Source organism: Zootoca vivipara, chromosome 17, assembly GCF_963506605.1.
Source record: "Zootoca vivipara chromosome 17, rZooViv1.1, whole genome shotgun sequence".
Lineage (NCBI taxonomy): Eukaryota > Metazoa > Chordata > Lepidosauria > Squamata > Lacertidae > Zootoca > Zootoca vivipara.
In genome coordinates this window covers 4,264,254-4,291,316 of record NC_083292.1, presented here as the reverse complement: position 1 = coordinate 4,291,316, position 27,063 = coordinate 4,264,254, and the positions used below count along the sequence as shown (strand labels likewise).

General features: G+C 43.5%; 2 protein-coding genes across 3 annotated transcripts in view; both read right to left on the bottom strand.

The window, feature by feature from the left end:
• The window catches only part of VPS37B (VPS37B subunit of ESCRT-I), a 29,313-nt gene extending 22,080 nt beyond the window's left edge, over positions 1-7,233 (bottom strand). The window contains exon 1 of the mRNA XM_035098229.2: positions 6,987-7,233. Within this exon, the coding sequence (XP_034954120.1) occupies positions 6,987-7,091 (105 nt within the window). The 5' untranslated portion in view covers positions 7,092-7,233. The remainder of the gene's footprint in view (positions 1-6,986) is intronic.
• A 4,954-nt stretch (positions 7,234-12,187) lies between these two features.
• ABCB9 (ATP binding cassette subfamily B member 9) overlaps positions 12,188-27,063 on the bottom strand; it is a 41,884-nt gene continuing 27,008 nt past the window's right edge. For both annotated transcript variants that reach the window (XM_035099079.2, XM_060269354.1), the window contains 7 exons: positions 22,347-22,544; positions 19,131-19,259; positions 17,878-18,066; positions 17,452-17,625; positions 16,701-16,860; positions 15,215-15,351; positions 12,188-14,630 (listed from right to left, as the gene is read on the bottom strand). In XM_035099079.2, the coding sequence (XP_034954970.1) occupies positions 14,337-14,630; positions 15,215-15,351; positions 16,701-16,860; positions 17,452-17,625; positions 17,878-18,066; positions 19,131-19,259; positions 22,347-22,544 (1,281 nt within the window). In that variant the 3' untranslated portion in view covers positions 12,188-14,336. The remainder of the gene's footprint in view (positions 14,631-15,214; positions 15,352-16,700; positions 16,861-17,451; positions 17,626-17,877; positions 18,067-19,130; positions 19,260-22,346; positions 22,545-27,063) is intronic.

Here is a 27,063-nt window from a genome sequence, read left to right as displayed (position 1 = left end):
CTAATTTAATGTTGGCAAAAGAGAACATGACCACATTCATAGTTGAGATGAGGAACAGTACTATGGAGTCAAGAACTTCAGGCATTAACTTGTTTCTTCTTCTTTTGACATCTGTCTGCAAGTATACAAGGGACTGTCCTTGTGCCCTACCAAATTTACCATCCCTAAATCTTTCAGGGATTCAGTCAAGAACACAATAATATATAGCAATTATAATTAAAATATTGGAAGAATGATGAACAAATATTGACCACAGTCAAACTCCCTTAACAAAATCCAGAACAAAATCCAATGAAACTAAGTCAAGGATATACCAGTAAAAAAAACACCCATCAGATAAAAACCTTCTTAAGCATCCATTTTTTCACTAGTCACCTAAAATAATATAGTGACAATACAGCTACTAGTAAGCACAGAGTACTCGTGTGGGGGGGACGACTAGTCATTCCAGATTCAACGGCTAAGCATAGGTCTAAATATCTTAAGATAGTAGTAAGAATGACAGCTCAAGATCAGTGTGGAAGTACTGTACCAAAGGAACGGAGGAAAGCTTGGATGCTGCTGAGAACAGGGAAAATTCAGCAACAGAAAGCCACATCATCCAAACGCCTCCACACAAAACTCTGAATTCCATTACCACTAGTATAGCTTGAGAAAGAGGCTGCACATGAAGTACACCTACTGATTTCATTTCACATGCACATATTCATTTGCTGAGAACTCACACAACCCCACAAACACTCCAAATGGCACCTCTGATGCTTGCTAAGCAACAAAGCAAAAAAACCCATCAAGTTTATTCAGCTCACAGAATTAAAAAAGATATTCAGCTGTGCCCCACAAGGAACCTGCCTTATACAGAGCCAAATAATTGGTCCATCTAGCTCCAAAGTTTCTACGCAGACAGGCAACGACCTTCCAGACAAGAGTCTTTCACAGCCCTCCCTGAGGATGCAACATTACAGCCCTATTATGCAAAAGACATAATAGGAGACATTTTGGACACACACTTTAGAACAGCAAATCAAAAGAGGTACAAGCTGTTTTAACACAAAATTATTACAGTGATACCTTGGTTTACAAACACAATTGGTTCCGGAACTCTGTACTTCACCTGAAGCGTACTTAACCTGAAGCAAACTTTCCCATTGAAAGTAATGGAAAGTGGATTAATCTGTTCCAGACGGGTCCATGGAGTACTCAACCTGAAGCGTACTTAACCCGAGGTATGAGTGTAATTGGTTCCAGAAGTCTGTACTTAACCTGAAGCCTACTTAACCTGAAGTGAACTTTCCCATTGAAAGTAATGGAAAGTGGATTAATCCATTCCAGACAGGTCCCCGGAGTACTTAAACTGAAAACACTCAAACCGAGGCGTACTTAAACCGAGGTATGAATGTACTGAAGACGTTCCACGATAACCATGGTAACTAGTTCTGGACATTTCCCACTACAATGGTGCAAAGGACAATTGACTATCATCTTTGGTTGCAGAAATGCTTTCCCTCAGAAGTTAGAAGGTCTGGAAATTAAAGTTGTGCTTCATCTGATGTATTGCCCAAGGCTGGACATTTCTCAGATGCTTCACTTTTCATGCCCCTAAAAATCTAATGCTAGCATCTAGGAATTCAGAATATCTATATTTACTCTACCTAGGCAAGGTTGACATTCATAATATTTCAAGTTGGTTCCTAGGCAAACTAATCAAATATTTTCCATGCCCAGTCTTAAACACTGAGTGAATGGTATTCATAAAATGACTGTTAAGAAAGTTACAACCAATGAGATTTGCAAGAAAAGGTTGCACTGTAGAGTACCATGTTTCTCCAAAAATAAGACACCGTCTTATATTTATTTTTCCTCAAAAAACACACACTATGGCTTATTTTCAGGGGATGTCTTATTTTTTTCCTTTTCCTCCTGCCGCGGCCAGCATTGCTGCTGCTCCTATCACTATATCTTATTTTCGGGGTATGGCTTATTATATTCCTTGAATGCTTAAAAATACTGCTATGGCTTATTTTATGACTATGTCTTAAAATAGGGGAAACAGGGCACCTCTACTCAGGACTCGTTAGCCATGCCCTTTTGCGGGGTTTATTGTTTCAACAATGCCCTCTAGTTTCCCTCCTCCCTCTGACAGGCATCTGCATTCTATAACCACTGAACGTGCTCACTATATTCTTTTTAAGTTCCCCCCTTAAATAAATTTTGTGGTTCTGAAAACCTTGAGATAGCCCAAAGCCTGCCAATCCCTTCCGTCTGTGCATGGATGGTGCTGTTTTGGCTGTACAAAGATCCACACTCAGAGAATGAATGCTTTTGCTGTATATAGAGGAATACCAGCTTACCATTAGTATATCGAAGAATACCATTACCAGCTTACAATACAAAGCAAGAGCATCAGGCAACACATATGACTTCTCACTTAGCTAAGGCACACTTACTTGAGAGTGAGTCCTACTTGAACTCAGTAGGGCTCACTTCTAAGCGAACACAGTCAAGCTTATATTAAGCTAGCCTTTGAAAATAAACAAGTTATTGAATAAACTTTAGCCCACTCTGTCTAAAGCTACTACCTGCTTCCCCCAAAAAATAAATTATCTTTTTAAGATGTCAGACAATACAAGACAAGAAGCACCTGAGTGCTTGCATTTCCTTATGATTTTTCACTACTTGCTTCTTAAGGCATTTCACTCCCATTTCTATTACGATTTGCTTTTATTTATTTATTTAAAAACCACTTATATACCTCTCTATCATTAAAATATATCAGCATTTACAATAATATAAAAACAAAACCACTAAAATCATAAAAAGTTACAAGCAAGTGACAAACAAAAATAAATTAAAAACAAGCATCAATAAACCATTGTGGCAGATATATGCCTTCACACTGCAGAAAGCAGAAAAGGACAGTGGATAAATCAGCAGGGAAGGGAGGTGGGAACTTGCAGAACATGCCTGATCACTTAAGCATGGTTAGGGAACATCACACTGGTGCTGGACCTATTTTGGAAGGTTCTTTTGACCAGAACACATAGAAACATCAAGTTACATGTAACATACAAGTTACAAGTTACACACGGAAGAGGATTAGCCCAAGCAGATTCACTAAAGAAGACAGCTCATGCAACGGAGGATAATTTACATCTATTCTATGAGGAATAGACACAACGTGCAAAAGGAAGAGCAAGTTTGCAATTACGACACTTTTATTTCAGACTTTTATAAAATAAAAGCAATAGGCAATAAAGAGTTAATGCAAAATTCATATCTGGGTCTGATTTGACAGTCAACTTTCTTCACAACCCTTCATTTATTCTGGGGCTCTTTGGTTCTCATTTTGATAAATGATATTAACCCCAGGAGTCTCTGCATCTGCAGAGCAGGAAGTGATGCCTTGATTTGCAGGTGGACCTTACACCTCTGCCACACTTTGTAAGCATCATTTTCTTCCGCCACCAATGCAAAAACAGTCATGCAAAAATATTGTAGAGTAATCAAGCTACAGTACAAAGGCACAGCCCTCTGAAAACTAGGTTTGCTTCACCCAGTTCAGTCTCTGCAGAGATCTAAACTTTACAATGTATAGGGGGTTCTTTGTTCCTGAAATCTACATGGCTGTTTTATTTATATTTTACTGACTTTATGAAATGTAAGCCTCCTTGTAGTGGCTACTCCTAAAGAGGTAGCAGATAAATAAATTTATACATAACTTATGCAGACCTTCTTAACACTTGGGCACTTTGCTTTTTTCATGTTTGCCTTAACTGAGAACTACGAACAGATCTTAGTTTCATTCCACTGCAAGTTCCCTTATAGCCTTGAAAACAAGAGGAGTATTATCAAAAAGCTGGATACAATCTTAGTTACAGTGAGCACTTCTATAGCTTAGCACAATGACTTTTCAGACCTGTGGCCTCCCCACTCACCCCCCCCCCCAATAGGCTGGCTTTTGGGTTCTGTACTAGTGGTTACCAAGGAGTGACTGGAAACTAGAGATCCTCCCTCCATTTATAAATTCCAGACAACAAAAGAGCACAGAGAGAAGCAGCAAAGATTTCTGAGGATTCAAAAGCCCTTTATTTGACAAATGACTACATTACCCAGATCCCAGAAACCAAATTAAGTGAGGAATGGGTGGGTGGGAGGGAGGAAAAAGTTGACACTACATTTATGAGCCTCAAAACTGCAAAACAAATGGAAAGAAAGTGAGAAGACTTGTGTCTGAAAGGTGTGGAATCTGGTTAATTAGCAAAGCTTATATTTGCTAAATTTAATAGGAAGAGAAAAGAGATAAACTGTTTTTCTAATCTCCGAGGGAGTTTGCTTTTACAAAGGACAAATAGCTAGATTAACTTAAACTGAAGAAATGTCTTCAATGCATTTCCTTGAATTTGGAAGTCCAGGACGCTGGTTATGTAGTCAACTCAAAAAGCAATGAAGAACAACTGCTTTTGTTCCTAGACAAAATGGGGAGGGTCTAGCACTCAATTCATAGAGAATCAAAGAGGGCTCATGATGTTCCCCTTAGTTACAATTATTACTGGAGTGTGGTGGTATGATTTAGCCAGAATTGAAAGAGTCAAAAGGAAGAGGCTTGTGAATCTTACCTTCTCTCTACCTTTCTCTCAATCTTCCTGGAGAAGAGGGGGCAGAGAAGAGAGAACTATTATCTGTCACTGAAGCTAGCTGACATTAACAATGAATTCAAGCCTACCCCATAGGGTAAAATTACCATATGTACTTCCTTTTCAGATAGTGCCCTTTATCTCAAATACATTACAACTCCAGAAGGCCATAATGGGTGCTTTTATTTTTTCAGAACCAATCAGGTTCTACAAGACAAGAAAACACAGACGGGGAAAACACAGACGGGGGGGGGGGTAGCTCTCATTATAAAGTTTTTATTAGACCCACAAAGGGGAAGGAAGGAGAGAACACTTCTTTGTCAATTCATTAGCTAAATGAGGAGTTTAAAGGCAGTGTCAGGCAGTGGAGGAGGGCAAGCTTCCATGTATGTTTTAATTCCCATTTTATTTCCGTGTATCAGAAGTCAGTTGCCTAGGCAGCTGCAAAGTCTCAGCTTCTCTCTCACCTACCTCCACAACACCACATAATTCTAAACCACTCTCTCCTCTGCTCCCTAATCACTCAAAGACAAAAATTTTAAAAAATCCTTCCAGTAGCACCTTAGAGACCAACTAAGTTTGAAACTTAGTTGGTCTCTAAGGTGCTACTGGAAGGAATTTTTTTATTATGTTTCGACTACGTCAGACCAACACGGTCACTCATAGACACTACCAGTCACTCATAGACAGACACCTCTCACCCATCAAACATACCATAGATTCTAATCTTGCACTAGCAAGACAGCTCCAAGGCCTGATCCAACTCATGTGAGGAGATTAGTCATACTTAAAGCGGAAGGGTCATTCTGAAAATGGAATTCACTAAACAGGGACACACCTGTCCCTTACAGTTTGCAGTACAGTACTGTATCTTGCAATGGGGTGGGAGAAAAGCTCAACACAGTTGAAGAAACCCCTAAAAGAAAAATTGCCCAGATCTTAACACACAGTCCCAAACATTTCAATAACAGGAAAGGAGGAGTATTAATTCAGCATTAAAGGTTGGAGAAAGACAATGAGGAAGGCTAGCTACCTGTACGTTTCATGACCACCCCCACATCCCAATGGCAAAACAGCAAATAGTTTGAGAGGGGAAAAGGCAGATCTAAAATGGAGAAGGGTGCCCTAATCTGTCTTTGTCTCTACCCAATCTGCCCCTAACCTCAATCCTTAAAACCATACAACACAATGGGGCTGGACAGGAAAAAGAACACCTAAGCACTGATTTCAACAAAGACAAAAAAGTTCAGTTGTAGAACATAAAACTCTTAATCTCAGTCATGGGTTCAAGCCCCACGTTGAGCAAAAGATTGCAAGGGATTTCATACAATTCTATGATTCTATGAAATGGGGACAATTAAGACTAAGGTCCCTTCACCACCTACATGAAGAGCAGGTGACTGCAGATGCCATATATGCATAATCTTCCTTCTCTCCCCATCAATTTTTCATTGGGCTAAACTAGTATGAACAATACACACAGGGGAGTAAGCCCCACTTAATTTGATGCGACTCAACCAGAGTCAATACAAACAGAACACTGAGCAACTCAATATATTTATTGTTGGATTATGTTGTTGGGGGGACCTTAGCCTAGCATAGCAGCAAGCCTATGGATCCTTCCTTGGGAGTCAATCCCATAGCCAACATGTATGTTTCCAAGTAAACACATACATGATCAAACTGCAAGCATATTAAATAGCATTTGGACTCCGTTGTTCGCTTTGTAAACAGGTTTATGCTTTATCGACATTAAACATACCTTCTTCCCCCTCCTGTTAACAAAAGCAAACGAAAAACGCCTACAGCCCAGAAGAACATCAAGGATTGCTTGGTATGGTTTTGTTTAATGAACTTCCTAAGTGGCTTCTGAGCAGAGAAGCAACTAGGACCTTTACATCACAAGGATAGTAAACAGCAGCAACCGCCAGCACTAAATATTAAAGTGCCAACAAACTCGTGGCTAATATAGTAAGCATTCCGCGTCAATATTGCAAACTTATATTATTTGCTTACAGAATTTACACACCGCCCCGCTATCACAAAGTTTTCTGGACGACTTTGCACTAAGTTGTGTGTTTTTTATATTATTAAAAAAGAACTAAAAAAAAACTTATTCAGAGTAAAACCTTAAAGCCTGAAGTTACAGGGATCCAGCAGAAATGAAAACCAACCGCACCCTTAAAGTAAACACCTAAGATTTTAACGCCGGTGTTGAAGGGGGGGGAGTAAATTTTAAATTAAATTAAATTAATCTACTGGCGAGGGAAGGGAGACAGACACCCCTAACCCGGTTTCCAAGGCAACGTGACAAGGCTGGCACCCCCTCTCCCCCCCCGCAAACCACCCTACCTCTTCCATCTCTCTGGCCATGCTCTGGAGCTGCTCCTCATCGTCCAGCAGCTCGTTCAGCTGGTGAAGGCTCAGGCCCTCCAGCCGCCTCACGTCCACCGCCATGGCGGGAGAGAAGGAGAGGGCAGAGGAAGGCGACGAAGCCAGCACTCGCCCGGACTCCGCTCCTCGCCGCTCGCCTCCCTCAGTCCAAATCTCCGCTCCACTCCGCTTGCCCGCCCGCCCGACTCCTGCGGCGGAGGCTGTTCCTGCCCCTCCCGCCGCCGCCTGGCGCTCCACCGGAAGTGCTGCAGCCGCTCTTCCCTCGTCTCCTCTCCTCCCTCCGGGTTTCTCTCAACGCCAGAGGGAGGGGGAGGAGTGTGACGTCACCTGTCACTCCCTTCTCCTTTCCTCTCCCCCACCGCCTCGGTCGCCAGAGTTGCGGCACGTGAGTGGCGGGGGGGAGGGGAAAGGGAAAAGAGGCGGGAAAAGTGCGCGGGCGCTCACTCTGAAGAGAACTTTTACCGTAGCACCGCTTTTCTTTTAACCTTGTTTGCAATTCAATATTTAAATTTATGAGTGTTTCTGTTTTTTATTATTATGTTATATTTATGCATATAAATATAACCCCTCGCTCTTTATATATATCTTAGTTACCTCTTTTCCATCTGAAGATGCTTCAGGTGACTAACGAAAGTGAGAAACAGATTGAAAAATAAACAAATTATAAACGCAACGTTATTGAAATTTAAAAATGAAAGTTTCCGGAAAGAATCGTTTTTGTTAGTTTATCATAGTAGGGAATATTACTGTATGTAGGCCTATACTGTATTATGCTGTACAAAATGGGGTCAATCTGCATTTGTGGCTGAGGAAAAGTTGGGAATTATATGAATACTCTCAATGAAATCAAACGTGCAGGAAAAGTGTAAAAATATAGAATGCCATCTGAAATAAAACTTGTTTTTCTCATTAGCTTTATAATATATCTGTTTTTCATACAACTTGAAGGTTTCTCTTTCAGTGGCTTTTCAACACCTTACTGATCAGCTGTTTCAGCTATTTCTCTCAACTTCTTGCTGATCAGCTGCTTAAATTCCCACCTTGTGCTGATCTTTCATTGCTGTTTTAAACTAGGGGTTGGGGGCATCAGACATGACTCAGAAGGGACTAGCTCTAAAAAGAGGACCTGTTGCGTCTCCCATTTTTATAAGAGCTGTTTGCAACCAATAAGAATTTGCCTCCCTTCTTTTACCTTTTGTTACATATGATCAGTGTGGGGTGGGGTAAAATCTGGATATATGCCATTAATTTTAGTTACATAACTCTGGGAAACCACCTGTTCAATGACATAAACTGAACTTCCTGTGGCAAACTCCATCAAAAGCTTTTCTCCCCCCCCCCCGCCTTCTTTGTGTGGGCTGATGAGTGATTGGCATTAAATCTTCGCTGCTGCTGCTGCTACCACACAGACTTTATTATGGGTTTTTTTAAAGCACATTGTTGCTATGACAACATGAGCATCACTTAGCACCCTTGCATGTGCCAGTTCTAGTTAAAAAAAGGAATGGAAATGCAGCCAAATTAAAATTACTTTTAATCACACCAAAGGAACTCAATGTGAAGAATTAAAGTGCCTCTATAATAAAATATAATAGTGGACTTTCTTTTATTGTGATAAGAGTTCTTTGGGGGGGGGAATGTGCTTCAAATGTGCTTTACATGTATAGTGTGTACACAATCTAATTTTACTTCAGTACTGGTGGTGGAACAGCTTCCTCCAGCGCACCTGAGCAGGCAGCAGGCTAGTTTAGGGACGAGAACACCGGGACCTTTTCTCCAATACTCCAACACTCCTTCCTGCCCCTTGCCCAGCAGCTTGCTCACACTGCCTGCCTAGTGGTAAAGCCAGCCTTGCACCTTGACCTCTGTACATTATTCAATGCAATGTATTCAAGTCTGAAGGCAATATTTGTTTTTCTTTTAGGATCCAAAGCCAAGGTTTGTTCTCAGCCTGCCAATTGTGGCTTGTTTGAACAAAATAAATCACAGTCTCTGTTTTGGATGCTACCCTAAGCCAAAGGTTGCAGATTTTTGCTCCTGCTCATTAGCAGAAAGGAGCAAAGCAGGAGCGGTAAATTTCATGGTAAAATCAACAGGATGTAGTCACAGCTAGCGTTAGTTGGATTGGGGCCAGTGATTATTAGATCAGCTATATTCTAATTTAGGGCTGCAAACTTCCATCTATCAGATGAATTGGTTTTAAACATTTTTAATGAACTAAAAAGGCATCACATTAATTTTGTTAATTTAAATTCATCAGTAAGGGGGAGGCAACTAATGAAATCTGCATATAGCAGATGCCATCTTGGAAGAGGCATTCCCTCTTCACACAGGAGGGAATAGCGCTTGTAAAATTGTACATGCTGCAGCAAACACATGGACTTTCTAAGAGCATATTTGCCTTCAAATTTATTACTTTAGGAAACGTAACTGTATCATACACATTTCTCATCTCATATTACCAGTAGCAGTTTGCAGAACAACTTAAAGAACCAGGCTTTGAGTGGAAAATGTTGTGTGTTATTTAAGCAAGGTGTGGTTTCTTGTTTGTCTGGGAATCATTTGTGTGTGGACAGGATTATGAGAGCATTCACTTGTAGATATGTCAACAATTGAACAGCTGATCAATTTTAGCCAGGGTTTCCTGGTTGTATAACTAAATAAGTTGTATAACTAAATATGCTTGGCTCACACACACACACAAAAAAACCATGGAAGAGGGTTGCATTTAGAGACGGAGGAAAAACCAACACAAGGTAAACAAGAGAATTGCTATTCAATTAAAAAAAATTCTATGCATAGCAGACAAAAAAAATGCTAAGTTCTTCATACCAATATAGAAACTACTTCCAAATGCTATATAACACTTTAGTGTGAACAAGAAACAGAATCCAGGATGCATCCATGCAAATATGATTTGATTCCAAGTAGTTCCCCCAGTTAAGGTTTATGGGACACAGAAAACTGGTTATAATTTGGGGCATAGGTGAGAGGATAAACTTTAAAGCACAGCAGAGCTACAAGAAAGGAACATAGGAAGTTGTCTTATACAGAATGAGACCCATCAGTCCATCTAGCTCAGTATTTTCTTTACTGTCTGGCAGCAGCTCTCCAGAGTTTCAAACAGGGAGTATATCCTAGCTGTACCTGGAGATGCTTGGGATTAAACCAGAGACCTCCTGCATCAGATGCTCTCCCACTGAGCTACAGCCCTTCTCCAAAATTGAGCCCTTCTTTAACCAACTCTTCCTCTGATGCCGCTTTCTTGTAGCTGATTTTTAATGGGGTGCTTTTTTCTGGTTATTGAGTCCTATTGAGAGGGAAATAGTTTAAATTGGTTTGGGTGGAAAAGGAGCATGGGGAGAATAAATGTTTAGCTCCCCACACCTCTGTTGCTTTAGCAGTCATCTCCAAACCCTTGCTTTGTAAAACTTTGCATGTCTAGTTTGGGCATCACTCTCTGCATGTACACAACATGAAAATGGGGTCTGACTGCACATAATGCTTAGCAAAAGCTCTTAAAGTGCAGAGCAGCCCCATTTGCACATCGCAGTAAATCAAAGTGTATTGTTTAATGCAATCTCACCTCTTTCATTCTCCCTGCGTTTCTTGAGGAAACAAAATCACATCCCGATTTCACATTACATCCAAAACCAGGGATCATAGTTTGTTTCATCCCAGTAAAACACAATCAGTAAGCCAAGAACAGCTTGTGGTTTGTTGGAAATGAAACAAACCATGACTTCTGGTTTTAGAAGTAATTTAAAGCCAGACATTATGGTTTTTTCCTGCATCAGTGAGGAGAAGTGGAAAAACCCTAATGGGTGCATTCAACATGGCAAACTATTTACTGTGACATACTGTGGCACGCAAACTAGGTCAATGTGGCTTCAGTACTACAGGACCACATGGACAATGATTGCTGGGTTTGCTGAAAATGGCACAAGAGGCACAGCTAGCAGAAGGACACTTCTAAGCAAGAACTATCACAGTTAGTTCTGTTTGTGTTCATTAAGACAATGTGGCTCAAAGGCCTACAACAAATATTGCCTGATTGGTCAATTTCAGGACAGACTTTCTGTTTCATCAGTGGAGCCTTCCACCTGAAGGTCTCTCTTCCACCTGAAGATCAGAAGGACTGACCATCCTCCTTTACTGAAGGTGATAAATATAGCTGGAACTTGTGATTGATTTGTTGTTTAGTAAAATTGAGTTGTATCTTTCTCCCTTTTGCAGTTTGGATTCCTATGGCATTATCTGTTGAATCCGTAAGCTGATACGTATCTTCGCTTACAAGAAGTGCATTGCGTGTATGCAAACACAGCATCCTTGCAGTACATACCCCACCCATTATAATTACAGGATATTTGTTCATTAGGGAGAATTGGCATCCAGCCAACTTGTATTTAACTGTGATGTGACCTGATTTATTTGTAAATGTGCTCTCTGCATGCTCACCCACACCCTTGACCTGGTATCCTTTCAAGGTTGACTTCAGCATACTTGTTGGGTATATCTGTGATCTATGAGTCACTTTCACAACAGTCTGTTTGTACTGGAAAATTCAGAGGGAATTTAATTTGCAAGTCTAATCTTTGGAACTTTTTAACCCTCTCCTGAGGCGGGTTGCTAAATCCACACAGTCTGCTCAAGTTGCCCTAGAGTACATTTGCTTTCTGCTTTGCAAAAGAAAGCTACTGTACAAAAAACAAAAACAGAACATCCCTCATAACTCAAGATGTGCAAAACCTAAACCAGGACATGCATAGAAGCAACTTCCGGTGCCGGCGCCGCCCGATTTCTGGTGCCCAGACATGGGTAGCGTGGCACCAGAAGTAACTTCTACGCATGTCCGGACATGCATATAAGCGACTTCCGGTGCCGCGCTACCCAGGTCTGGGCACCGGAAATTGGGTGGCGCTAGCGCCCAAAATGGAGCCTCCCTGGCAGGTAGGAAATCTGGGGGATTTATGGGATTTTTTTCCAATCCGGGCTGCCAGCGGGAAACGGTTTAAAATACAGGGGTTTCCCGCGAAAAACGGGAGACTTGGCAGCTATGGACCAAATGCACACCAAGCAGCCAAACATATGGTGAACTTTTCACCATCAAGAACAATGTCCCCTTTTGTTATTTGAGTGACTGGAAAAGCATGAGTGAGAATTGCCATCAGTGGTAGTGGTAGACTGCAGGACTTTGGAGGCAGAGGTCCAGGGTCTCACCAAGCAAAGTGAGGAGGGCTCTCAAATGCATCATAGCAGGCTTACCACATTCTGAAGTAAAATACAAATTGCTATTGAAAAAGGAGGTCTGCCATAAGACGATTAATTCCAAAGACTAGCATAACCTAAGTGTGCCACTGAATACTGGTTCTAATATATTGAGAAGAGGGGTTCTCTCAAGCATCTGGCCCTCCCTGGGATTCCCTTTCCCTGAGGCAGAATATGCAGGAATTCTATCCCACTGTTTCACTGAGCTTTGTGAGTGCTCCATGCAAAATGAGAATAGCTGGTCTTGTGTGCTTGGCAAATGCCCAGTCTCTTGCCCATGTGGAGGTAACCATGCCAATAAAACACAGCAAACAGCAATCCTTCAAGATTCTCAATAAGCTGAGTGTCAGAGGTAGTCTTTATTTATTTTGTAAAGTGTTTGTAAAACATCACTATATATAATTTGCCAACAGCAAAAAAACCTGCCAAAAACACAGCAGCATCAAAATATCAGAAAGGAATTTAAATGAGCTAAAGTGCTTGAGCTTATTTTGCAACTGAGTGCAACTGGAGAGACTTGAGAGAGAAAGAGAAAGATTTTTAAAATTGCTCAATCCTCAATTCATAGTCTAGTTATTTTGGTAATTTCCCACCCTGCCACCTGACCCTTTAAGCACACTTTTGGATGCCTGTGCGCTCTTCCAAATCATTTATGAAACTTTAAAATGACCTGGTCAAATTAGGCAGTGCAAAGTGGAGCTAGAACATATTTCCTCCTTGCCCCCTTGCTTTGCTACAACAACAACAAAACACAACACCAAACAACAAAGTGAACAGAATAATTCAGGCAGCCAATGACTGACAATTAAATAATGTAAAAAATGGTTCCCAGCCCCCAGCAGTTATTTGGAATTGCTGGCAGAACCCACACCTTGAACAAGATCTTGTTGGGATTCCCCAAACAAAACTGGTGACAAGCCATTGGGAAAGTCTCTTCTGCAAACCTCACTGAAACAAATGGAGAAGAATTGTACACTGCTCTTACTCACATATGAAATTTTCCCAGTGGAATTTTTTGTGTGTGTTTCCTGCCTGACTTTATGCATTGAAACCAAATGAAAAAGCCTTGACTGCCCTCACAAAAACAAAGTTTTGAAAACAGGATTGTCTTATTCGCTGCAAATGTTGGTGCACAGACTGACAGTATGCAACAACTGATAAGTGCCAACATAAATTTAAACCATTTAAGTTGTTTGTGTTTTAAAAGTGTGCACCTCCAAATATCAAAAGCTAACCAAGGGAAGAAGAATCTCTCTCAGGGTTTATTATCATATATGCAATTGTTTATAGGCCAGGGACACAATTCACCATTTATCCCCACCTGCTGCAGTGCCACTTAGGGGACTGAAAGCATGGCTTTTCAAAGGAATGATTCTGGATGCTTCCTTCTAAAAAGCCACCATGCATATTATTCACTATGTGAATATGGCACCATATTAAGTTGCACACTTCAGCTCAGAGGTATCTAGAACCACTAGTCATGTTTGCAAATTTTGGGTGTAAGCTGGTCAAAACCTGAGCCAAGGGCCCTAGAAAATGTCTGTTTTAATGAGGGTGCCATACTTGAGGCATGGCATTAGCAAGGGTGTCTACAGGCACTGGGGTGATCCCAAAGAGCAACTGCTGACTTAGCCCCAAGGCAGCATTTCCCTTCCCAGTCCACACAATCACCCTCAGAGATCCTCCGCTGGTCATCCTTCTTCCCATACAATTACATGCACCTAAGAGAAACACCCGCTTATAAATAACAGCACATTTTGCACGCGTATCAGTGGGGAAAGAAAATACAGGGGCTGTGGTGGGAATTGTTGGCCCACTGGTTCTCCTCTCAGATCAGCAGGCTGCTGGGAGTCATGTGCACCGGACATTTAGTGCATAACACTGTAAATGGACAGAAAACATTGGTGAAGCTGTGCTAAAGAGGAGAGGTGGAATCTTCCAGTGGGGTGCCAATTGGATTCCTTAGTGCTTCAACCTCTGAGCTCAGCTGTGACAGCCCATCTGTGCAGTTCAAAATTTTCAAGCCCGGCACACATGACATCAAACTCTGAACTCTTCAGCCAGTCCCATCTTTGAAGACTCTCTCCGGATGCCAGGCAAGCTGCTGCCATCCTGACAGCTGTCCCCCGTGCCGGATTCATGGCCGAGAATCTGTCTTTGCACTAGCTTGTAATAAAGGCCGCCTTCTTCCATGAGCTGCTTGTGTGTCCCTTGCTGTACCACACAGCCCTTGTCGAGAACAATTATATTGTGCGCCTTCTCCACAGTGCTCAGTCTGTGGGCTATGACAAGCACTGTGTGGCCCTGGACATCCCCATAAATGGCTTGCTGGATCTGCCAATAGAAAGAGGTTCTTAAGTGTCAATTTCCTTGTGCACATGTCCAGACAGACCTGCCCCAGAGGTTTATGACAGGTAAATTAAAACAAAGAGCAAAAATACCGCCAAACTCCTCCCTCTCAACACACACACAAACCAGGTTTGAAAATAGCCAGCCAGGGGCAAGTAACAGCAGCCTGCAGTTGACAAGGCAGGGAAGCCGATCTAAAAAAACCAGTTTAAACTGAAGCCTCTGAAGACCACATCAATACTCGGGTTCCCATATCTCTGTATTTTTTGCTTTGAATTTGCCCTGGCTCAATGTTTGCAGCCTGATTCCTCCCTCCCTCTAAGGAGGGGGGCCATAGCTCAATAGCAAACCACCAGATGTTGCACAGAAGGCCTGAGGGTCAGTCCTTGGCATTATCAGGCAGGGCTGAGAAAGACCTCAGCTTGAATTACTGGACAGCTGCTGCCAGTCCACAGTGGGCAACATGGGTCCATCATGGTAGCACAGTATGGCAAGCCCTTACAACTGTATAATTGGCACCCTAATGCTATGCCTGAACAAGAACACTCCCTCCAAACAATCAGGCTCACCGCATGTTCACTCTCTGCATCCAGGGCACTTGTGGCTTCATCCAATATCAGGATTGGTGGGTTTCTGATTAAAGCTCTCGCAATAGCCACTCTCTGCTTCTGACCACCAGAAAGCTGGGTTCCCTTTTCACCAGCTTCTGTTGATTCAAAGGAAAGGGAGGAATCAGCATTAAATCTAAAGTAGCAGGGAGGGCTAAGACAGACAAGGAAGTCCTAGGTTAAAATGTGCTGAGAAGTCAGCAGGGAGGTCTTATGCAAGCCACATTTTCTCACTCTCAGCCCACCCCTCCATCATCTGCAATGTGAAAATAAAACTGACAGACCTCATAGGCTTCCTGTGAGGCAGGAGTGGGGAACTTTTTTTGCTTCATGAGCCACATGCTTATCAGGATCAGCCTTGTGGGTCAAATTTGACAGGTGGGTACAGCTGCCCTCTCAGTGACATCAGGTGCAAGAGGTTTGAAGTCCCAAAATTGGAACTTCAAAGCACCTTGCAAGGCATTGCTAAAATAAAGTTTTTTCCCTTAATTTAACAGGGGATTCCATTGCAAATCCCCTGTTAAATGAAGGGGGAAACTCTTTGTTGCAAGGTGCTTCAAAGTTCCAACTTTCGGATTTCAAAACACCTTGCATCTGACATCATTGTGAGGGCAAGTCATTCAGAAAAGGGTCTGCATGGAATCCTGCCAATTTGAGTGGGGTTTAACCCCCACTAATCCGTCAATGCGTGTGCACTAAATACTACTGTTGTGGCTGTGTGCCGGTTTCCAGCTGAAACCAAGGGTGCACAGCCAGTGCAGGATTTAACCTCGTCCTCCCACCTATCACATGATGTCACAAGTGGTGTGGTTAAGGGGAAATGGCCTCACAGGTCAACGTGAACCCCTGGTGGGCCAAGATTGGGCTGGACTTTCCCTATCTCTGTCCTTACCAGGACATATTAATCTGCTGTGAGGGGATGGATTAAAAAAACACACACCAAACCCTTACCCACTACTCTTATGACTGTGGTAGTGGGAAGGCCTTGTATCAGTACTGATTCCCTTTGTCAGTAATCACAAGGATTCTCCAGCATATCCTTGCTTAAATATAATCTGCTTAAATATAACCTGAACCTTTTTCATTTGTTTTGTGTGTGTAATTTCAGTTTTCGTGTGAATGTCTTGTTTCCTCTATACTGTACTATATTGTTTCTTTATATTAATATGCTATGTAATTATGCTTTTGATTAAATAAAGGTAAGTGTTTTTAAACAAGTGCTTAAATATAAGACCAATATATGTATATGTGTGTATGACACAGTTTGAGAGGGGGGAAATACATGAGCACACACTTGTTTTAGGGTGTCTAGGAGCTGTGCACACAAGAAGCAGAGGAGAACTTATCTCCTCCTCCATCCCACAAGATCACCACCACTTCCAAGTAAGTATGAATCTGGGCTCAGCTGCTGATTTCTTGAAGACACAGATAAGCAGAATTTCAATACCTGTATGGTAGCCATCCTGTAATTCCGTGATAAACGTGTGGGCGTTGGCCTTTTGGGCAGCATGAATGACTGACTCATAAGGGACAGAGGCCAAGCCGTAGGAGATATTTTCTGCAATAGATCGAGCGAAAAGGACCGGCTCTTGGCTCACCAGAGATATCTGCATAGAGAAAGGGAGGAGGGAGGGAAGGGAGGAAGGAGAGTCAGCTTAAATGACTATCCTTGCTTGTGAAGGCATCCGTTGTTAAGCAGAGTGAATTCCAAGCATTAATTACATGGCTTCATTGTCCTGTGTGAGTAATACAGCCTCTTATAACTTCCTTTTGCAAATATCTGTCATTAGCCCCTGCACTGCACTTTCTCACCAAACACTACGGTACTGTAGAGTGGGATGCTCAATGGCTAATAGCTACACATTCCTTTCATGTTTGAAAGGTAAGAGGGAGAGATTCTGAGCAGGTTCATTCAATTTAATCAGTTCTGCAACCTATATAAATTATCTTATTTTTCATAATGTCTTCCGGTTTTGCAAAATGTAGGGAAGAGGCAAGGACACTACCTCCAAAAGCTTGTTCGGTTTCTGCGGTTTCAAACCTATTTTCACAGTCATAAGGACTAGAAACTCTCCTTCTTGCTCTTATTGAAAGCAAAGTAATATTTTCAGGAAGCTCAAGCCTGCACTTCAACAGAATTGGCTCAGCCTTGCCCAGGGCCATTTAAGGGCTAGAATATGGTTACCAGCGAGTCGTACCACTGAGTGCAGGTACTTGTGCTCGTACATGTTAATAGGCTGTCCATCCAGCAGGACCTCCCCATCTTCAAGTGGGTAGAAGTTTTCCATGATGCTGACACAGGAACTCTTCCCGCTGCCTGAGGGCCCCACCAGCGCAGTCACTTTCCCAGGATGAAGCGTGAACGAGACATTCTGTAAAGCAAAAGGATGTCTCTGCATGACCAATAGGGGCTATTTCAGCCTTTCCCCAACCTGCCGCTCGCCATATGTTTTGGACTACAACTCCCATCATCCCTGACCATGGCAGTTCTTTGATTTGTTTATAATATGTGTATTTTATCTTCCCTTCCCACTGCCAAAGTCTTTACAGTAACTATTAGAAACTGGCTATCCATGGCCACCAAAGCCAAATGTGCAGCAACAAGGCAGGCGCAAGACGCTTACCTGCAAGACCTGGGTTGCAGGTCGAGTGCGGTAAGCAAAGGTGACATTCCTGAACTCCACTTTGCCTTCTAGCTGGTCGGGGGCCAGAGTGCCATCGTGTACCATGGTCGGCGTGCGGTCTATAAACTCGAATACTTTCTCGGCAGCTCCAACACCCTGCATCAGCCCACTGTAGACTGAACCAATAGACTAAAATAAAAAATAAAAGAAGTAGAGGACATTACAATTCTAAGAACCTCTCAATTTACAACAAGGAAGGAACAAATCGGGAACATTTCCTGCTTTTGAAAATATGTTTTGCAAATAAGTCGTCATGCTGTAAGAAGGTTCGTTCAGAATTAAAAGAAAGCTGTGCCAAGTGGTTAAGCCAGGAAGGCATGGCCAATGCTGGCATTTACTCAAGTTGCCTCACTCAGTTTTGGACATGCCTTCACTAATGGGCATTGTTAGGGGGTGAAGACAGCCCAGGATATGTGTGGCTCAGGGCACCTGAACATTGGGACTTTCGTGCTGGACCCTTCTTCCCTTCTTTCGCCTTTTATCTAACTTGGAAGTTTTACGAGATGGTCTTTTAGCAGACCAATGGAGAGGCACTCGCCCTCTCCTCCACAATGGAAGCCACTGTGAGAAGCAGGACTATTAAGGATCTTCAGCAGGGCTATTTTTACGTACTTAAGCCGTCATGTTTAATCAATAGTGCTTTTAAAAAATGATTATTTTGTGTATGTTTGAAGCTAGCTAAGTAGTTGCTGGGCTTCAGATCTTATCAGCCCCAGTCACCATGGCCAATGGTCGAGGATGCTAAGAGTTGTGGGTCAAGAGTATCCATTTTAAATTGTAATTTAAATTAAATAAATAAATTTGGTTGCATCCTTCTTCATCAAATGCACATATGGCCCATCTAATTCAGCATCCTGTTCTCACAGTAGCCAGCCAGATGCCTACGGCAAGCTCGAAAGCAGGACCTGATCTCAACAGCACTGTCCCCACTTTCAATTGGCAGCAACTGGCATTCAGAGAGGCATACTGCCTCTGACAGCAGTGGTAGAATAGAAAATCTGCTAGTACATTTATGAAGATATAACTATATACCCGAAGCTCAGGCTAGGCTGGAGCCCCACATAAGACTGGAAAACAAGCACAGTTTGTGGGAGATTGCTGAAGACCCTGATAAGAAAGAAACTCCACAGAGATCAGTTACTTTAGCTCTCTTAAGACTGGGACACAGATGCTTTCAGACGGGTGAAACTTACCTCCATGCAGTCTCCAAGGACAAATTCATAAATAATGAAGGATATCAGGTTCCCACTGGTCATCTGGTCAGTGATCACCAGGTGGCCTCCGTAGTACAAAATGCTGACTTGAACAATGAGGAGTGTTAGCTGAAACCGAGCACAGAATCCAGATTCAAAAACAGGAGACAGAGAGTATCTCCTGAGGTTCACCTTAAATGGCAACCATGTTTGGGCTGGTGTAGGGAAGATGAAGGCAAGGAACAAACTGAATCAGTGAGGGGATAGAGGGCGGTGGGCACAGCATTGGTCTGAGCAGAAATGCACTGTACCAGGAAGAGGAGAAGTTAGTGATGTGTTTGGTATACAACTGATAGCGTGTAAAACATTCAGATTCATTAACAGCTAAATGCAGGAATAGGGACTGGATGAGTGGTCTTTTGGCAACAAAACATGCAGGGAGTACAACAGTATCGCAGGAAGACATCCACTGTGCTATATATAAATATCCAGGCCAGGATCAAACTCAGGGACAGGCTAGTTTGTAGCAGGAACCAGCTGCGCACAGCAGTTGTAGCCTGGTGCTTGCAAAATCACAAAACAGCATTTCCCTCCTCCCTAGAGCAGAGTTTGGTCTTCCTTTTAAATATAGCAAGACTGATACCTAACTCTCAGTTGCACTGGACTTGAATTGATTTTATGTATGGTATTGTTCTAATTTTCATACACACGCACACACACACTTTTATATATGCAGCTGTTCTGTATATGATTTTACTGTATTGTAAGTCACCTCATCAGAAGAGATTCATAAATGAAGTAGTATAAAAATAATAAATTTCATGGACCAGAATCCACCTTATCAGATGCATGAAATGTTATCCTATGTTAGCAAGGGGGCGTTTATGCACACACACAAGATTATCTGCTAACATAAATATAAATATTTATAAACACTTAATTGTCATAATCATGCAACAAATATATATTGTTATGTGTTGTGCCAGAGTTTTGTGGGTGTAAGGCACCAATAATTCTTGGGTTTAGTAAAAGTTAAAATTAAGTTTGATTAAACTGCCAAACACTGCTGGATGTAGTTTATGCTAATGAACCAGCCTGTCAGGTCTAGCCGAGTGTAATAAGCCATTAAGATACAAACAGCCGTGACCAGTGGTGCTGTCCACATCCGGGGGCATGGCTGGCGTGCGACCCAGGGGGCATGTCATGCGTTGGGGGAAGTACGCAGCAAGTGGCGTATGTCCCAGGGAGCGCGGTGTAGTGCGCTGTCCACGGGGGCATGGCGCATGTCAGGGGGTGCGGCAAGCAGCGTGCGCAGTGAGTGCTGAGCATCCCGCGTGTGTGCGGCAAGCATCCCGGGGAGCAGGAGCAGCCGCAATGTCACCCCGCGGGATGGCACCTGGGGCGAACCGCCCCCCGCCCACACCTTTGTCCACCAGTGCCCATGACAGCCCATCAAGGAAACCATAAAGAGAAAGCAAAGACTGCCAGACAAAAAGGAGAGGGGCCCCTTTCTCAGCTGTGTGTTGGTGGGCAGAGACCAAAGTAGTTAGGATTTCTGGGGAGGTTTGACAAGCAGAGAAGGGCGGGCTGGACACAATGTGTGGATGCTCTACAATCCCTTCATCTAGCTTCAGGTTGTATATGTGTGTAAATAAACCAAATAACATGAAGATACCACACACTGTGCTGTGCCTTATTTCCAAAGGAAACACAGGCCTGGAACCCCTGAAGCCTCTGGCACTGCTGAAAGGGGATTGGGGTGGCGTGTAACACACACTCTCTCTCTATATATATATTAGGCCTGGGCAATATATTGATATATTTCCCAGGACTGGTATGAGGAGAAGACCACAATGTTGGTTTCACTCAGTGGTACATCGCTGATGAAACCGCCACATGCCTGAGTCCCTCTGCTAGCAGCGCAACTTCATCCAGGGGGTGCTGCTAGCAGAGGGAGTTGCAAGCACGGCAGTTTCACCAGCGATATACCGCTGAGTGAAACCGACTTCGTGGTCTGCCCCCATATGGCACAGAAGGAGAAACAAGCCTGCATCATCGAGGTGCTGATACGACTTGTTCCTCCCTCCGCATCTTTAAACTGCTCGGCTGGGGGGGGGGCCGGTTGCCACTCCCTTCAGCCAAGCATTTAACAGAGCCCCCAGTCCAGTGCTGGCTTCTCAAGCTAACAGTGAGGTAGGGGCTCTGCCCCACCCATCTGAGCACCCCTGACACCTCAGCAGCATCGGATCGCTCAGCTGGTGTGGGGGGAGCCCTCCCGCCCCCCCCCCCCAGCTGAGCAGTGGCCTGGGCCAGCTGCATTGGCCCTAGCCTTCAAGGGCTCCAGTTCTGGTGGTGAGAGCTGCGACAGCTTCACCCTGTGTCTAGCCAGCTGGGGCCAACGCAGCTTGTTTCAACATCACGGTATATTGCCAATCTGCAATGTCTGGCTGGTGATACATCACGCTGTTGAAAATCTAACATCGCCCAGCCCTACTCTCTCTGTATGAAACAATTACTGCAGGGGTGGCCAACTCCAAAGAGACTGCGATCTACTCACAGAGTTAAACACTGGCAGTGATCTACCCCCTTTTGGGGTGTTCAGGTCAAAGTTGTTTAGGGAGGAGGAAAGCCCTGTTTTTAGGGGTTCAGGTCAAAGTTGTTGAGATTTTTTAGGAAGGAGGAAGGCCCATTTTTTAGGGGTTCAAGTCAGAGTTGTTGAGCTTTTCTGAGGTGGGAAGAACGCCCTGTTGGGGGGGGGGGGTGAAGGGCTAAAATGTTGAGTATTTTTAGGGGAAACAAAGTTGTTGAGCTTCTTTGGAGGGAGCCAGTGATCTACCAGTGATCTACCACAGACATCCAGTGATCTACTGGTAGATCACGATCTACCTGTTGGACGTGCCTGAATTACTGTATAATCATTATAGATATAGATATAGATATAGATATACATATAGATATATGCACCCCACCTTTGTCCCTGACAGGGACTCATGCAACTTCACACACACACTTTTAACAGAAACAATTATCATCACCATGCATCTGCTGATGTGGCTGAAAGTTTCTGCCATGATACATTTGTCAGTCTTTAAGATGCCATAAGGCTCTTGGTGTTTGCTCAGAACCTACCCATGATAAGGGGACAGGTAAACATGACGACAATGAAGGTGAAGACAGTGAGCTACAAAGCAGCAGTGGGAAAGAGTTTCCACCTACCCCACTGGACCACACATAGTAGGTGTAAGCCATGGCTTCTTTCTTGTTGAGTTTGTAGACTTGCTGCAGTTTGTCTGAATAGACGTTCGCCTCCACTTCCTCATTGGCAAAGCTGCGGACGGTCTTCATGGCTGATATGGTTTCCTCAGCAGTGTTGTTTGCTTTTGCCAAAGCATTCTGGACCTCTTTGGAGAGTTTCTAAATGGTGGGCACAGAGAAGGAGGGAAGAGAGGCAGGCTGTCCCATAACCAAGAAATGGAACGATCATACTTCAGGGTTTCCCAGACTTTCAGAATTTGGGAGACCCCAACAAGTCCCAGCAACTAAACTACTTCTTTTTCTTTTTCTTCTTCTTCTCATCATCATCATCATCAGGTTACTAAAAAAAACCTCCAAGGACGCTTACAACCCTATTAATATAAACCGTAAAAAACTACGGTAATACAATATCAGAATGAAAACCAATAAATCCATATTGAGGTTTGGCACCAACCATAGTCATGGCTAGTGAATTCAGGCATAACAACAAGAACACACCAAATTATACAGGTTAATATCCTGGTTTAGGATTCACCTTGCCGGCAAAGGTCCGTATAGTTAAAGCTATGGTTTTCCCAGTAGTGATGTATGGAAGTGAGAGCTGGACCATAAAGAAGGCTGATCACCAAAGAATTGATGCTTTTGAATTATGCTGCTGCAGGAGACTCTTGAGAGTCCCATGGACTGCAAGAAGATCAAACCTATCCATTCTGAAGGAAATCAGCCCTGAGTGCTCACTGGAAGGACAGATCCTGAAGCTGAGGCTACAGTATTTTGGCCACCTCATGAGAAGAGAAGACTCCCTGGAAAAGACCCTGATGCTGGGAAAGATGGAGGGCACAAGGAGAAGGGGACAACAGAGGATGAGATGGTTGGACAGTGGTCTCGAAGCCACCAACATGAGTCTGACGAAACTGCGGGAGGCAGTGGAAGACAGGAGCATCTGGCGTGCTCTGGTCCACGGGGTCACAAAGAGGCACCCAGAGCAGGGCCTGCAGAGCATATCTTAAGACAATCTTTCCTAACCTTGTACTCTCCAGATTTTAAACACCCATCAGCAAGTGTAGCCAATGGTTAGGGATGAGAGGTTGTATAGTCCAGAAACATCTGGAAGGCCACAGGTTTCCCATCCCTGTTGTTATCTGCTCAGCAGGTAAATCAACCAAGGCCGAGAAATAAAATAAAAATCCCCACGGGACCTCTGCAAGGCCTTCCTCCTTCAGAATTGTATGAGCAGCAGCACTGTACATCTCTGTCGCTTCTCTGCAGCTCCTTTTTGGGTTGGTATTGCACATGCAATGCTAGAGAACAAAATCAGGAATCCACACACCACCTGCCTTTTTGAATTCAGATGATAAAATTCATGAGCATGAAGACACTATAAAGTGTTTAGATTTTTTAATATTTTATTTTTAATGATTAGTTTTGTGGTTAAAAATGGAACAAAAAGTATATATATATATATATATATATATATAGAGAGAGAGAGAGAGAGAGAGAGAGAGAGAGAGAGAGAGAGAGAATGAATACATGTTGATATATCTGTATTCACACACACAGAATGGATGGATGAATTCTATTTTTGATTATATTTTTTCTAGGCTTAAATTGAGTTCTCCCCATTTCTTTGGCAATTGTTTTTGGAGCAGATATTGGGGGGGGGGGAAATCTCATGAAAATTGACAGATTAGTGCTAATTTCTCCTAACAAACACATTTTTGTATACAGTTTTGACTAATAAACACATTTTGGCAAGCAATTTCCCCAAAGATAATGAATTTTTTTCTAGGTTATTTTTACTTTTATGCACCCTTTCCCCATGCATAGGCATCTCTGTGCACATTGTTTGGTTGGACTAAGGCACCTCCAAATTGTGGAAACTGCAAATTCCAAAGGCTAGCTGTGTTCTGGTACTAGAATTGGTTTGAGAAGTGCAGATTAGGTAGTTTCTCATTAAGATACAAAGACAAGATCCCTCCTCTTCAGGGAGGGGGGAATTTGCAGGCGGGACCCGCTCTACGCACCAAGCAGGGGGGCTCTACCTATACCTGCTCTACCTATACCTGCTGCCGCACTCAGAGCCCTGGCTGGCCAATAGGGCCAGCCTGTGGGCGGGGTTACCTGCTTCAAATGAGCGCGGCAGCCTCCAGATCGCCCCTTTTCGCTGCTGCTCCTCATCGAAGCATAGCAATTCGTCACAACTTCTTCGGTATTTGGCGGTAGGCGCATTGGAATATGGAGTTGTCTGGTGTGTTCGAGGACTGGCTGTGGCCATCATCCAACCCTCCTCTTATAGGGGTATCCCCTTAAGGGATCCGGCGGTCGTGGATCCCGTCCGACGCCCGGCTGGTAGCTAGGGCCATGGCACGACCCCCGGTGACACCAGGGGGAGCTTTCAGTTGTATTTGCATCAACAGGCTCCTTCCTCGGGGTGTTAACCTGATATGACCCCCCCGCTGAGCGGGGTGGAGTCACACTTGCTAGCGAGTCCAATGCCTAAGCCAATACCTCTCACTTGCTCCAACCCAGTGGTTCCCAACAGGTGGTCCGGGGACCCCCAGGGGTCTGCGAGCTATGCCAGAGGGGTCCGCAAGATGCTATTAGAATAAAAAATATATTAAATATATTTCGTATGATAACAGATTTTTTGTTTTGGCCGCTTCCTGCATGAGCAGAGTCTAGCGCAAAACTAGAATTAGATAGAGGCAGTAGTTCTGCTGTATGCCGTTAGGTGGCGCTTTACAAACACTACTGTTTTGCAAAGAGGCAGCGCGCGCATTCCACTAACGCTCACCTGCCCAAGATGCTTTGCGCGCGTCGGCTTCATTTGTGCGCTACTGCGCAGGTACCCTGTCTTCTCCATTCCCCTCCCTCCTCCCTGGCGCGCGCTGCCTCTTTGCAAAACAGTAGTGTTTGTAAACAAAGCGTTGTTTTTCGCGGAAGCTACAGTTCGCGTAGTTAAAAATGGACCGTTGGTTAAAAAGTGGTTCGTTAAAACGACAAAGGCCTACAGATGAAGAGGAAGAACTGTAAAAAACGTATAAATATAAAATATAAAAAGACTCTTAATTTGGCTCTCACTTTTTAATTTTAGGATTAGGAATTAATGGGAGTCCTTGTCACAATAGCGGCTCAATGAGGGGTCCTCGAGAAAATTTTGTTGGGAACCCCTGCTCTAACCAATAAAGTTGTGGCCTTATTCTACCCATTAACTCTAATACCATGTGTCACTGTGTCTTTATTTCTCGCGGGGGGCAGGTCCTTGAACCGCAAGCAAATTTCTCCCCCATCCCTAACAGCCCCCCCCAAAACAAAAGGCCAATAAACTATGCATATCCCACAGACCAGGATATAGCAAAAACACACCCTCCCTCCCCTCTTCCCCTCAGCGCTGAGTAGTATTAATATTGCAGCACGAGAGCCAAGAAGCTTCTGTTGGCTGGGAGCCAGGCATTCAGTGATTCCAGTGTTGCAGAGCCTCACTGAGATTGTGTAGCGCTCCATGGGACAGGCCATTTGCAGTGGGAGCCAAGCTGGGGAAGCATGAAGGACAAGGCAGAACAGGAAACGCACATTTGCAGACTTAAGCACTCCATCCAGCAGCCGATGACCTCAGGCAGCAAAGGCTTCACACAGAGGTAAGCAGGCAAGGTCAGCCAGCTCACAAAGGACAAAAGATTAGCCAGGTGCACAGATGTCCCAACTGGTATTACAAGTTATGGCAGCGAGAGGAGAGGCAGAATGAACAAATCACACGCAAGAAGAGAACAATCCCCCTATACCAGAAACAACTAGGAAAATAAAGCAGCAACAAGAGGACACATCAAAATGGAGTGGCAATAAACCAAGTTTTGGGGGGAAATGTATAAAATTGTTTTAACTAAGTTGTGGCTGATTTGGTAAAATTTCAAAAATCAATAAAAACAAATTGGCAAAAAAGAGAAAGGGAACAATCCCCCTCAATCCTAGCTCCTGCAGGCAAGGCAGGAGGGGAGGGGTGGAAACTTGCCATGAAACAGATGGCCCCGGATTTAAAAGAAAGCATACAAAAGGTTTTCCACAAATAGGGAATGTGCTTTTGCGGGAAATAGTAATAGTGATGATGGCAGCATCAAAAGTTGGGTGGCTTTCTAGAGAGCTTACAATCTATCTTTAAACAGCAACCTTTAGGATTCACGCAATGTTTGTTTATTTAAAGTTCAGTGTACAGTACTTCACATGCATGTGTGCTGGAGGCTGCCCTGAGTGGCTGGGATATAACAACAACAACAACAACAACAACAACAACAACAACAACAACAACAACAACAACAACAACAATACACAGTCTCTTGAATCCTTACTGTCCTGGGAGAAGCTCAGAGAATTGGGGATGGAGGACCCTAGAGAGGGTTGGCCAGTATTGTTATCATCACCTTACAACACACACTTAGCTGTTGTTGTTGTTGTTTAGTCGTTTAGTCGTGTCCGACTCTTCGTGACCCCATGGACCATAGCACGCCAGGCACTCCTGTCTTGCACTGCCTCCCGCAGTTTGGTCAAACTCATGTTCGTAGCTTCAAGAACACTGTCCAACCATCTTGTCCTCTGTCATCCCCTTCTCCTAGTGCCCTCAATCTTTCCCAACATCAGGGTCTTTTCCAAGGATTCTTCTCTTCTCATGAGGTGGCCAAAGTAT